The sequence below is a fragment of the Conger conger genome, chromosome 3 (genome assembly GCF_963514075.1).
Source record: "Conger conger chromosome 3, fConCon1.1, whole genome shotgun sequence".
Lineage (NCBI taxonomy): Eukaryota > Metazoa > Chordata > Actinopteri > Anguilliformes > Congridae > Conger > Conger conger.
Window position 1 is genome coordinate 2376554 of NC_083762.1, and position 12500 is coordinate 2389053.

General features: G+C 52.1%; 1 protein-coding gene across 5 annotated transcripts in view; it reads right to left on the bottom strand.

Annotated features, from left to right (window-relative positions):
* Nucleotides 1-12500, bottom strand: part of cyfip2 (cytoplasmic FMR1 interacting protein 2) — a 42065-nt gene that overhangs the window by 10161 nt on the left and 19404 nt on the right. For all 5 annotated transcript variants that reach the window (XR_009708257.1, XM_061234520.1, XM_061234523.1 and 2 more), the window contains exons 11-24: nt 11741-11978; nt 10720-11012; nt 10141-10288; nt 9213-9366; nt 7447-7603; nt 6833-6929; nt 6615-6691; nt 6356-6464; nt 5280-5399; nt 4947-5146; nt 4128-4215; nt 1815-1958; nt 1254-1344; nt 535-665 (exon numbers count right to left, since the gene is read on the bottom strand). Coding sequence is in view for 4 of the 5 variants with exons in the window: in XM_061234520.1 (XP_061090504.1) it covers nt 535-665; nt 1254-1344; nt 1815-1958; nt 4128-4215; nt 4947-5146; nt 5280-5399; nt 6356-6464; nt 6615-6691; nt 6833-6929; nt 7447-7603; nt 9213-9366; nt 10141-10288; nt 10720-11012; nt 11741-11978 (2047 nt within the window). In the remaining variant the exon portion in view is untranslated. The remainder of the gene's footprint in view (nt 1-534; nt 666-1253; nt 1345-1814; nt 1959-4127; nt 4216-4946; nt 5147-5279; nt 5400-6355; nt 6465-6614; nt 6692-6832; nt 6930-7446; nt 7604-9212; nt 9367-10140; nt 10289-10719; nt 11013-11740; nt 11979-12500) is intronic.

Sequence of the window (12500 nt, forward strand, 5' to 3'; positions counted from 1 at the left end):
TAGGGTGTGTGTGGGGGTTTGGCTCTGTCTGTGCTGTAGGGTGTGTGTGGGGGTTTGGCTCTGTGTTAGCTGTAGGGTGTGTGTGGGGGTTTAGCTCTGTGCTGTAGGGTGTGTGTGGGGGTTTGGCTCTGTGCTGTAGGGTGTGTGTGGGGTTTGGCTCTGTGTGTGCTGTAGGGTGTGTGTGGGGGTTTGGCTCTGTGCTGTAGGGTGTGTGTGGGGGTTTGGCTCTGTGTTAGCTGTAGGGTGTGTGTGGGGGTTTGGCTCTGTGTGTGCTGTAGGGTGTGTGTGGGGGTTTGGCTCTGTGCTGTAGGGTGTGTGTGGGGGTTTGGCTCTGTGTTGTAGGGTGTGTGTGGGGGTTTGGCTCTGTGCTGTAGGGTGTGTGTGGGGGTTGGCTCTGTGTTAGCTGTAGGGTGTGTGTGGGGGTTTGGCTCTGTGTTAGCTGTAGGGTGTGTGTGGGGGTTTGGTTCTGTGTTAGCTGTAGGGTGTGTGTGGGGGTTTGGCTCTGTGTTGTAGGGTGTGTGTGGGGGTGCTCACCAGGGCCTGCTCGATCAGCAGGCAGAACAGGATGGCGTTGCCCACCTCCCTCAGGCTCTGGAACACGTCTGTCTTCAGCTCGGCATACTCAATGATGTCCTTCAGCTGGTGGTGGAAGAACTCCAGGATACCTGCACAGGTGTGACAAGTCCGTTTACATTTCTCTCTTTCTCCTGTCTCTCATTCTCTCTTCCTCCCACTGTCTGTCTCTCCCTCTATCTCTCGCTCGCTCTCTCTTTCTGCATCCATCTCTCTCTTTATTCATCTGATTCCATCTCTCCTTCTCTTCCTCCCACCCTCTACCTCTCTCTCCCTCCTTCCATCGCTCTCTGCTCTCACAGACAGAAGTTCTTCTTTAAAGACTGAGGAACAGGTAACCCCACCTGACAGAGCTCTGGTTAAAGCAGCAGTACTCCTACCTGTAGACAGGTAACCCCACCTGACAGAGCTCTGGTTAAAGCAGCAGTACTCTCACCTGTAGACAGGTAACCCCACCTGACAGAGCCCTGGTTAAAGCAGCAGTACTCTCACCTGTAGACAGGTAACCCCACCTGACAGAGCCCTGGTTAAAGCAGCAGTACTCTCACCTGTCGACAGGTAACCCCACCTGACAGAGCTCTGGTTAAAGCAGCGGTACTCCTACCTGTCGACAGGTAACCCCACCTGACAGAGCCCTGGTTAAAGCAGCAGTACTCTCACCTGTCGACAGGTAAGCTCACCTGGTGATCCATACTCGTGCCGTGGCAGTCTGCAGATCTTGGGCATCACCTCTATCAGGGTCTTCACATACTGCAGAATGGTGCCCTGCAGCTGAACGCAGAATACAGGACTGGGTCAACAACGGTCTGTTTACCGCTACAAACACAGCAGGACAGAGTCAACAACGGTCTGCTTCAGATCACAGCTGCTTAATTCAGTACATTAAGGTTGTTTGTAAACATGCAGATACTAACACCATCTTATACAAATGACTGCTTTGGCTAAACTGTACCTATATGTTTTAAGACCAGTAAAGCGCATTGGAAATTGAATTTGACTTTGAATTTGAAAGAAGTGAAGCAGTGACAGTCTGTTTCAAATGGCTACAAATACAACAACTTTATTCAGTACTTTAATCTTCTTTAAAAAAGCAAGCATGCAAGTATGAGTACGTGTTGCTTGGCTAATACTTATGCTATCGTATACAGAAGACTGCTGTGTCGAGCCCAGACCGGTAAAGCACATTTGAATTTGAATCTGAAGGAGGAAGAAAGCAGTGAGAGTGTGTTTGAGGATCCCACCAGGCTCTTCACGATCTTCAGCAGCTCCTCCATCACCACGGCGATGCCCTGGTACCCCAGGAGGCGGCAGATGGTCTTGAAGTGCGGCGGTCCCACGAAGTTCCTGTAGGAGCTGTAGATGTGCGAGTACGCGATGTTCAGGGGCTGCGGGACAAACCGGAGATGACGTCACAAACCGGAGATTACGTCACAAACCGGAGATTACGTCACAAACCGGGGATGACATCACAAACCGGAGATTACAGCACAAACCAGGGATTACATCACAAACCGGAGATTACATCACAAACCGGGGATGACATCACAAACCGGAGATTACATCACAAACCAGGGATGACATCACAAACCGGAGATTACAGCACAAACCAGGGATTACATCACAAACCGGAGATTACATCACAAACCGGGGATGAAATCACAAACCGGAGATTACATCACAAACCAGGGATGACATCACAAACCGGAGATTACAGCACAAACCAGGGATTACATCACAAACCGGAGATTACATCACAAACCAGGGATGACATCACAAACCAGGGATGACATCACAAACCGGAGATTACATCACAAACAAGGGAAGACATCACAAACTGGAGATTACATCACAAACAAGGGAAGACATCACAAACCGGAGATTACATCACAAACAAGAGATGAGATCAGAAACCAGACATGACATCACAAACCAGAGATGATATAACATCACAATCCATACTGCAGATGCAGTGAAATCTGTCAGTAAGCAGGTTATCCAACTGAAACACTGCTTTCTGTGGCTTAGTAATGTGATATACATTCATCGTGTGCATATGAACTGTGGGCAGTGATGTAGGAGAATGCTGTAGCTGTGCTGTACTGTGTGGTTGTGTGTCGTGTTGTAGCTGTGTTGTACTGTAGCTGTGCTGTACTGTGTAGCTGTGTTGTACTGTAGCTGTGCTGTACTGTGTGGTTGTGTGTCGTGTTGTAGCTGTGTTGTACTGTAGCTGTGCTGTACTGTGTAGCTGTGTTGTACTGTAGCTGTGCTGTACTGTGTGGTTGTGTGTCGTGTTGTAGCTGTGTTGTACTGTAGCTGTGCTGTACTGTGTATCTGTGTTGTACTGTAGCTGTGCTGTACTGTGTAGCCGTGTGTGTTGTAGCTGTGCTGTACTGTGTGGTTGTGTGTTGTACTGTAGCTGTGCTATACTGTGTAGCCGTGTGTGTTGTAGCTGTGCTATACTGTGTGTTGTGTGTTGTACTGTAGCTGTGCTGTACTGTGTAGCCGTGTGTGTTGTAGCTGTGCTGTACAGTGTGGTTGTGTGTTGTACTGTAGCTGTGCTATACTGTGTAGCCGTGTGTGTTGTAGCTGTGCTGTACTGTGTGGTTGTGTGTTGTACTGTAGCTGTGCTATACTGTGTAGCCGTGTGTGTTGTAGCTGTGCTATACTGTGTGTTGTGTGTTGTACTGTGGCTGTGCTGTACTGTGTGCTGTACTGTGTATCTGTGTTGTACTGTAGCTGTGCTGTACTGTGTAGCTGTGTGTGTTGTAGCTGTGCTATACTGTGTGTTGTGTGTTGTACTGTAGCTGTGCTGTACTGTGTAGCCGTGTGTGTTGTAGCTGTGCTGTACTGTGTGGTTGTGTGTTGTACTGTAGCTGTGCTATACTGTGTGGTTGTGTGTTGTACTGTAGCTGTGCTATACTGTGTAGCCGTGTGTGTTGTAGCTGTGCTATACTGTGTGTTGTGTGTTGTACTGTGGCTGTGCTGTACTGTACTGTGTATCTGTGTTGTACTGTAGCTGTGCTGTACTGTGTAGCTGTGTGTGTTGTAGCTGTGCTGTACTGTGTGGTTGTGTGTTGTGTTGTACTGTAGCTGTACTGTGTGGTTGTGTGTTGTACTGTAGCTGTGCTATACTGTGTGTTGTGTTGTGCTGTGGCTGTACTGTGTGGTTGTGTGTTGTACTGTAGCTGTGCTATACTGTGTGTTGTGTGTTGTGCTGTGGCTGTGCTGTACTGTGTGTTGTGCTGTGGCTGTGTTGTGTGGCTGTGTGTTGTACTGTAGCTGTGCTATACTGTGTGTTGTGTGTTGTACTGTGGCTGTGTTGTGTGGCTGTGTGTTGTACTGTAGCTGTGCTATACTGTGTGTTGTGTGTTGTACTGTGGCTGTGTTGTGTGGCTGTGTGTTGTACTGTAGCTGTGCTATACTGTGTGTTGTGTGTTGTACTGTGGCTGTGCTGTGTGGCTGTGTGGGTGGCTGTGCTGTGTGGCTGTGTGTTGTACTGTAGCTGTGTTGTGTGGTTGTGTGGGTGGCTGTAGGATTAGGGAGGCGGGGCTCACCTTTGACCCGTACAGGTAGTAGGGCTGGACATTGGCTGGTTTGTCCCGCTGAGGCTCCTGGGTAAAGGGAATGGCTGTCCTAACAAACCTGCAACACCCACAATGACATCATCAGTGAGCTCATCAGTGATGTCATCAGTGGCATTCAGCATGTAGCATCATCACCTGAGGATTCAACTACATTTAGTGCAGTATTTACGAAGAGACAGGAAGGTTAGACACACACACGGACGCGCAGACATACATGCACACACGCCAGTCGGTAGACCCATTGTAGCAGTAGTTGGGCACACACACACACGCACACACACACCGGTTGGTAGACCCATTGTAGCAGTAGTTGGGCGCACACACACACACACGCACACACACACCGGTTGGTAGACCCATTGTAGCAGTAGTTGGGCACACACACACACACACACACGCACACGCACACACACACACCGGTTGGTAGACCCATTGTAGCAGTAGTTGGGCACACACACACACACACACACACGCACACACACCGGTTGGTAGACCCGTTGTAGCAGTAGTTGGGCACACACGCACACACACACACACACACACACACACACCGGTTGGTAGACCCGTTGTAGCAGTAGTTGGGCACACACAGACACACACACGCACACACACACACCGGTTGGTAGACCCGTTGTAGCAGTAGTTGGGCACACACAGACACACACACGCACACACACACACCGGTTGGTAGACCTGTTGTAGCAGTAGTTGGGCACACACACACACACACCGGTTGGTAGACCCGTTGTAGCAGTAGTTGGGCACACACACACACACGCACACACACACCGGTTGGTAGACCCGTTGTAGCAGTAGTTGGGCAGGAAGTCGAAGTTGAGCTCCCAGAAGACGTGCAGCGTGATGCGGCCGTAGGGTGCGGAGACGTTGTGGTTGGCCTCTCGGAACATGGCGTCGAAGCTGTCCAGGGTCATGTGCTTGGAGAGCAGGCGATGCGTCAGGCGGTTAATCTCCATCAACCACTCCAGCTCCTACAGGGGGGCATCAAATGCAAATCTCATTTACATTTCTTCCTACGCTACATTGGCATGATGCAATGGGCATCGTCCTTTTCCACGTAGGTAAATGTGTGTGAAGTGAGGAGGGCAGGGTCGGCTCTCTCACCACGATGGAGGTGAGGTCCTCGCTCTCGAAGCGGCTGATGGCCTGGTCCAGGGACTTGTACATGGCGGCGGAGATCCGCTGGGTGATGAGGCGGTTCAGATCGATGGAACGTCCCAGGAGCTGTGGACAGATGAGGGAGAGGAGGGATCGGATCAGAACTGGGCGGACACGCCGAAGGGATTGGATCAGAACTGGGCAGACATGCAGAAGGGATTGGATCAGAACCGGTCTGGCATGCTGACCTGCTCAGTACACGGTGGAGCCTTGAGGCGAGTTTATGCTTCAGTGACAGCGTCTGCTGACAGAGCTTTCGTATTTATAGTTCACATAAGGTCTAGAGCAACCAGCTTCTCCTCAAACCCCGCAATTTTGCTAGCCAGCTATATAAACAAATCGTATTAATTCATAAAAAACACCTAGTCTAGTGGTAAAATAGTATCCTTGCCATGGCAACACTGTCTTCGTTTCAGTCAACCAGTCACAGCTGCAAAAATCTACAGGTACAGGACACCCGTCCCCAACACTCAAAAGCAGCGCACCTCAACTCCTACTGTGTGCTCCACCAACTCCTACTGTGTGCTCCACCAACTCCTACTGTGTGCTCCACCACCAACTCCAACTGTGTGCTCCACCAACTCCTACTATATGCTCCACCACCAACTCCTACTGTGTGCTCCACCAACTCCTACTGTGTGCTCCACCACCAACTCCTACTGTGTGCTCCACCACCAACTCCTACTGTGTGCTCCACCAACTCCTACTGTGTGCTCCACCACCAACTCCAACTGTGTGCTCCACCAACTCCTACTGTGTGCTCCACCACCAACTCCTACTGTGTGCTCCACCCCCAACTCCTACTGTATGCTCCACCCCCAACTCCTACTGTGTGCTCCACCAACTCCTACTGTGTGCTCCACCAACTCCTACTGTTAAAGAGTATTTATCTGCTTTGTTCACGTAATGTGCCAATTAGTGAAATCAGACACTGCGGCCAGCAGGACGTGGAGTTGAGTAGCGCTGCTCAAAGGTTTCTGCTTGATGTGAAAACTGTGGAATTTGCTCCATTCCCTGCTCACCTGTACGTGTCTCTGTTTGAGCAGCGTCTCGTAGCGGTTGGAGGGGGGATACGGGATTATCACGCCGTAGTTTTTACACTCTGCCCGGAACCGCTTGTCCAGGAGGACGCTGGGAAGAGAGACACGGACCAGCTGTGAGTATCACCCAATCAGACGCCGCTTCTCTCTGTGAGCTCATCGATCACAAAGCCTTGCTCGCAGTAAAACACCTCTGAAGCCGTCGCTGAAAATTAAAAAGATGAAGTTCTCGCTCTCATACCTGCCCGCCATCGCTTTGTAGTAGGCAAATATCTGATCTGCCAACTTGTAGACAAACTGGTCAAAACACAGATTCACCTGAAACAGAGGACGAAAAAAACAACTTAGTGCAAAGTAAGGGTTTAGGGTTCGGGTTTAGTCTGCGGTTACCACCAGAGGACCAAGATGAAGTCACGGTTTATAAAACGTAAAATCTTTGACCCGGCCGTGGCAGCTCACCTCCGCTTCGATCTCGTCGTACAGGAACTGCTTCTTAAACTTGGTCAGAGCGTAGTAGCCGCTGTCGTTGTACAGGTCCAGTGGGTACAGCACATACCTGCAGAGAGCAGGGCCACGGTGAGGTACTGTCCCTAACCTTCACTCAGCACACACTCACCTGGTGCAGATTACTATGCAATGACTGCTCTGTCTGCTACAGTACTAAAACGTCATTGTGACCTCACTTAGCTATGCTAGCCTCGAACCTTAATACAAACGCACATGTAAGTTATACGGATGAGATAACACGTAACACGCCCCGAAAATAACAGCCCATGTCAGTCAGACAGTAGAGATGTTTTTACTGGGTTGAGATGTCAGTCAAACAGACAGTAGAGATGTTTTACTGGGTTGAGATGTCAGTCAGACAATAGAGATGTTTCACTGGGTTGAGATGTCAGTCAGACAGTAGAGATGTTTTACTGTGTTGAGATGTCAGTCAGACAGTAGAGATGTTATTGCTGGGTTCATATGACAGGCAGACAGTAGAGATGTTATTACTGTGTTGAGATGTCAGTCAGACAGAGAGAGGGCAGGAAATGGCCCCTCTGCAGGGTGAGAGGCACCGTGCTTACTCCATCATTGAGGGTTCCTTGGTCTCCAGGATGTGGTCGGTGAGGATCCAGGGCATGGACATCTCGATGGGGAACTGGATCCTGCGGCCCATGGTGAGCTCCAGGAAGAACTCGCGGAACCAGAGCTGGGACAGGTCGCAGCATTGCTGCAGGGCCTCTGCGGAGACACCAACGGCAGCCATCTTAGGGTCACGCCGCAGCGTACAGCCTTCTGATTGGCTCATGCGGTTCAGGGCACGTGGAGTCTTCACGTCATTGGTTTATAACACTGGTGCTGCTGCACTCACTTCCTGTGCTGGTCTTCAGTTACCCAGCAACCCAGTAACCCAGCAACACGCAGTGTCCACAAACAAAGAATGACTCCTTTAGTCAAACTTCAGTGTAAATGAATGTTTTAGTGTTTATGTTTAGAGTGGATTTTTACTCTTATAGGGGTTTCACAGATACAGATTAAGCTTAGTCCTGTGGCCTGTTCCACAAAGCTGGATTACTGAGTTGGATAACGGCACTGAATAAAACCCAGAACAGCTCTTTTCGCTTCAGTCCATGTTCCAGATCTGGGAGGATTCCAGGTTTTTATCTGGGCAGTTATCCAGCTAACTCAGTAATCCTGCTTTGCAGGGCCTCTGTGGGTGTGTTAGTGTGTGTGTGTGTGTGTTAGTGTGCAGAGCCTCTGTGTGTGTGTGTGTTAGTGTGCAGGGCCTCTGTGCGTGTGTGTGTGTATGTTCGTGTGCAGGGCCTCTGTGTGTGTGTGTGTGTGTTAGTGTGCAGGGCCTCTGTGTGTGTGTATGTTCGTGTGCAGGGCCTCTGTGTGTGTGTGCGTCAGTGTGCAGGGCCTCTCTCTCTCTGTGTCAGTGTGCAGGGCCTCTGTGTGTGTGTGTGTGTGTGTGTGTGTGTGTGTGTTAGTGTGCAGGGCCTCTGTGTGTGTGTGTGTGTGTTAGTGTGCAGGGCCTCTGTGTGTGTGTGTGTGTGTGTGTTCGTGTGCAGGGCCTCTGTGTGTGTGTGTGTGTGTTAGTGTGCAGGGCCTCTGTGTGTGTGTGTGTTAGTGTGCAGGGCCTCTGTGTGTGTGTGTGTGTGTGTGTGTGTGTGTGTGTTAGTGTGCAGGGCCTCTGTGTGTGTGTGTGTGTGTGTGTGTGTGTGTTCGTGTGCAGGGCCTCTGTGTGTCTGTGTGTGTTAGTGTGCAGGGCCTCTGTGTGTGTGTGTGTGTGTTAGTGTGCAGGGCCTCTGTGTGTGTGTGTGTTAGTGTGCAGGGCCTCTGTGTGTGTGTGTGTGTTAGTGTGCAGGGCCTCTGTGTGTGTGTGTGTGTTAGTGTGCAGGGCCTCTGTGTGTCTGTGTGTGTTAGTGTGCAGGGCCTCTGTGTGTGTGTGTGTGTTAGTGTGCAGGGCCTCTGTGTGTGTGTGTGTGTTAGTGTGCAGGGCCTCTGTGTGTCTGTGTGTGTTAGTGTGCAGGGCCTCTGTGTGTGTGTGTGTGTGTGTGTGTGTGTGTCAGTGTGCAGGGCCTCTGTGTGTGTGTGTGTGTGTTAGTGTGCAGGGCCTGTGTGTGTGTGTGTGTGTCAGTGTGCAGGGCCTCTGTGTGTGTGTGTGTTAGTGTGCAGGGCCTCTGTGTGTGTGTGTGTGTGTGTGTTAGTGTGCAGGGCCTCTGTGTGTGTGTGTGTGTGTGTGTGTGTGTGTGTGTTCGTGTGCAGGGCCTCTGTGTGTGTGTGTGTGTCAGTGTGCAGGGCCTCTGTGTGTGTGTGTGTGTGTGTGTGTCAGTGTGCAGGGCCTCACCGCTGAAGTTGAGCAGGTGGGTGAAGAAGAAGGAGTGTTTGTGGAAGTCCTCGATGGCGAGCACGATGGGCCCGTCCAGGCTGCTCCGCAGGGTCTTCTTAGAGCCGCTCTTATCGGCGATCAGCGACTCCAGCATCGTGCGCACCATGTACAGCTGGGGGGTCACAGGGGGGTCACAGGGGGGTCACAGGTCAGGAGATACCCCCTCAATTACATTCACACAGACTGGAGATTCTCCTGAAACAGGTCAGACTGAGCACACTCATGAGGCGATGTCACGTTAATACATTTATCTACACCAGAGAGGGAACGCCCGGGGGTTAGAAAGTAAAACTCTTGTGTTTCTTCCACCCATGAACTGATTGAACAAATGAGTAATTACTAACCATTAATCACTATTTAATTACCTACTGACTGTTAAAATAGCAAATACTGGGGAGGACGTTTTTACTTTCTGAACCTGGATTTCAACACTTCTGCACTTTATAATGCATAAGACCTTATGGTATGAGTGGCAGAGCCCCACTCTGGACCCCCCCGGCCCCCCCGGCCCCCCCGGTCCTGACCTGCGTGCTGGACCCCCCCGGCCTCCCCGGCCCCCCCGGTCCTGACCTGTGTGCTGGACCCCCCTGGCCCCCCCGGCCCCCCCCGGTCCTGACCTGCGTGCTGGACCCCCCCGGCCCCCCCGGTCCTGACCTGCGTGCTGGACCCCCCCGGCCCCCCCGGCCCCCCCGGCCCCCCCGGTCCTGACCTGCGTGCTGGACCCCCCCGGCCCCCCCGGTCCTGACCTGCGTGCTGGACCCCCCCGGCCCCCCCGGGCCCCCCCGGCCCCCCCGGTCCTGACCTGCGTGCTGGACCCCCCCGGCCCCCCCCGGCCCCCCCGGCCCTGACCTGCGTGCTGGACCCCCCCGGCCCCCCCGGTCCTGACCTGCGTGCTGGACGGGCCCACGGCGCGGCGGGGCACTTTGATGTCGAACCCTCCCTTGGGGTCCTTCTCGCCCCGCAGACAGGGGTCGTTGGCGGGCTCCCGCGCCCCCTCCCAGTCACAGATGGTTTTTCGGATGGCCTGCAGCACGCTGGGGGCACGGCGCTTATTACTCAGCAACATTCATATTTCAGATTTCATATTTCATATTCACAGGAAAGGAAAGGAAGGACATGGAAGACTGCTTCACTGCATCTTCATCTTAACAAGTATTGTTCTCTTATATTTAGAATTGGAACCGTTTTGCCAGTGGGTTAAGACAGTTTCACTTGACAAGCAAAAGGTAACTTAAAACAAGTATAACAAGTATTTTCCACTTGAAAGATAAAATAAGACTTACAGTCTAATTATAAGACTATGGGCTACACTCCTAGACTCAATTTCGAAGTCTTGAATCTCCATACAAAACTCAATTTAGCCCTTGAAGCTGAGCTTAATTGGTGTCTGTGAAACCCGTGTGTCGGACAGACTTGTTCTGCAGTGTTTTGCCCGCCCGCTGACCCTTGACCCCTGACCCCTGACCTGATGAGCACGTTCTTCTTCTTGCGCACGGCCTGCCTGAGGGGCTCTCTCAGGGTCATCTGGGCGAAGTCCTGCAGCGCGGCGTAGATGGTGTTGCGGATGGCCTGGTTGAACACGCTCTCCATCCGCCCCATCAGCACCTGCAGGCCCTTGATCATGGCGATCACCTCCACCAGCGCAAACTTCTCCTCGCTGGTGTAGTTATAGCGCGTAGCCCGCTCATACTCCTCCGCCGTGCCCGGGCAGTCCTTATTACAGAACTTATCTGTGGGGTGGACCAGCTTCCACGAGTACTGAGGGAGGGAGAGGGAGAGGGGGAGAGGGGGAGTGAGAGAGAGGGGGGGGGAGAGAGAGAGGGAGAGAGAGAGAGAGAGGGAGTGAGAGGGAGAGAGGGAGGGGGAGTGAGAGGGAGAGAGAGGGTGGTTGGCTTGTTTCTGCAGCGACCAGCAGTGCTGTACAGACAGACAAGACAGACACACACACTCACTCACACACTCACACACACTCTCACACACACACACACACACACACACTCACACACACACTCACACACACTCACACACACACACACACTCACACACACACTCACACACACACACACACACACACACACTCACACACACACACACACAGACAGACACACACACACACTCACACACACACACACACACACAGACAGACACACACACACACAGACACACACACACACACAGACACACACACATACACACTCACACACACACACAGACAGACACACACACACACACTCACACACACACACACACACACACACACACACACACACTCAGACGGACAGACACTCACACACACACACACACACACACACACAGACACACACACACACACACACACACACAGACACACACACACACACACACACACTCACACACACAGACGGACAGACAGACACTCACACACTCACACACACACACACACACACACACACACACTCACACACACACACACACACACACACACACTCAGACGGACAGACACTCACCACCTCCATGACGTGTGTGCTCCACTTGGACAGCAGCTGCAGGCCGCGCAGGGCCAGGTCGAACAGCTCGCGGTATTCCTCGTCCGACTTCTGGCTGTCCAGGCCGGAGCCCGTCACCACCTCGCTGTTGCTGTAGCGGGCCAGCTCCGAGATGAAGCGGATGTGGTCGTCCCGGATCTGCACCATCTGCTCACACAGGTTGTACTGCGGGCTGATGCTGCTCTGCGTGCAGGTCCACCTGGGGGGAGCGCACGGTATCAATATTCAATATCAATATTCAATATATAGGGGGCGACACGGCTCAGGCAGTAAGAGCAGTCGCCTGGCAGTCGGAGGGTTGCCGGTTCGATCCCCCGCCCGGGCTGTGACGAAGTGTCCCAGAGCAAGACACCTAACCCCCAAATGCTCCTGTCGGCGCTTTGCATGGCAGCCGATCAGTGTGTGAGTGTGTGAGTGTGTGAGTGTGTGTGTGAATGGGTGAATGAGAAGCATCAATTGTACAGCGCTTTGGATAAAGGCGCTATATAAATGCCTGCCATTTACCATATTCATATCAGGCCATCATTCTCTGTGGAAGGTATCTGGACCAGTCCATGTAAACGATGTGGATTATTCTGCCGATGGCGATAGAACCAGAACGTCAGCCGTGTTAATTGTGATAAAAATGCTACATTTTATTTCCACGGCACCTTTCTCAAACCCGAGGACACTTTGCCGGGTAAAGGACAGAAACAGCAGGATTTAACAGAAGACATACAGG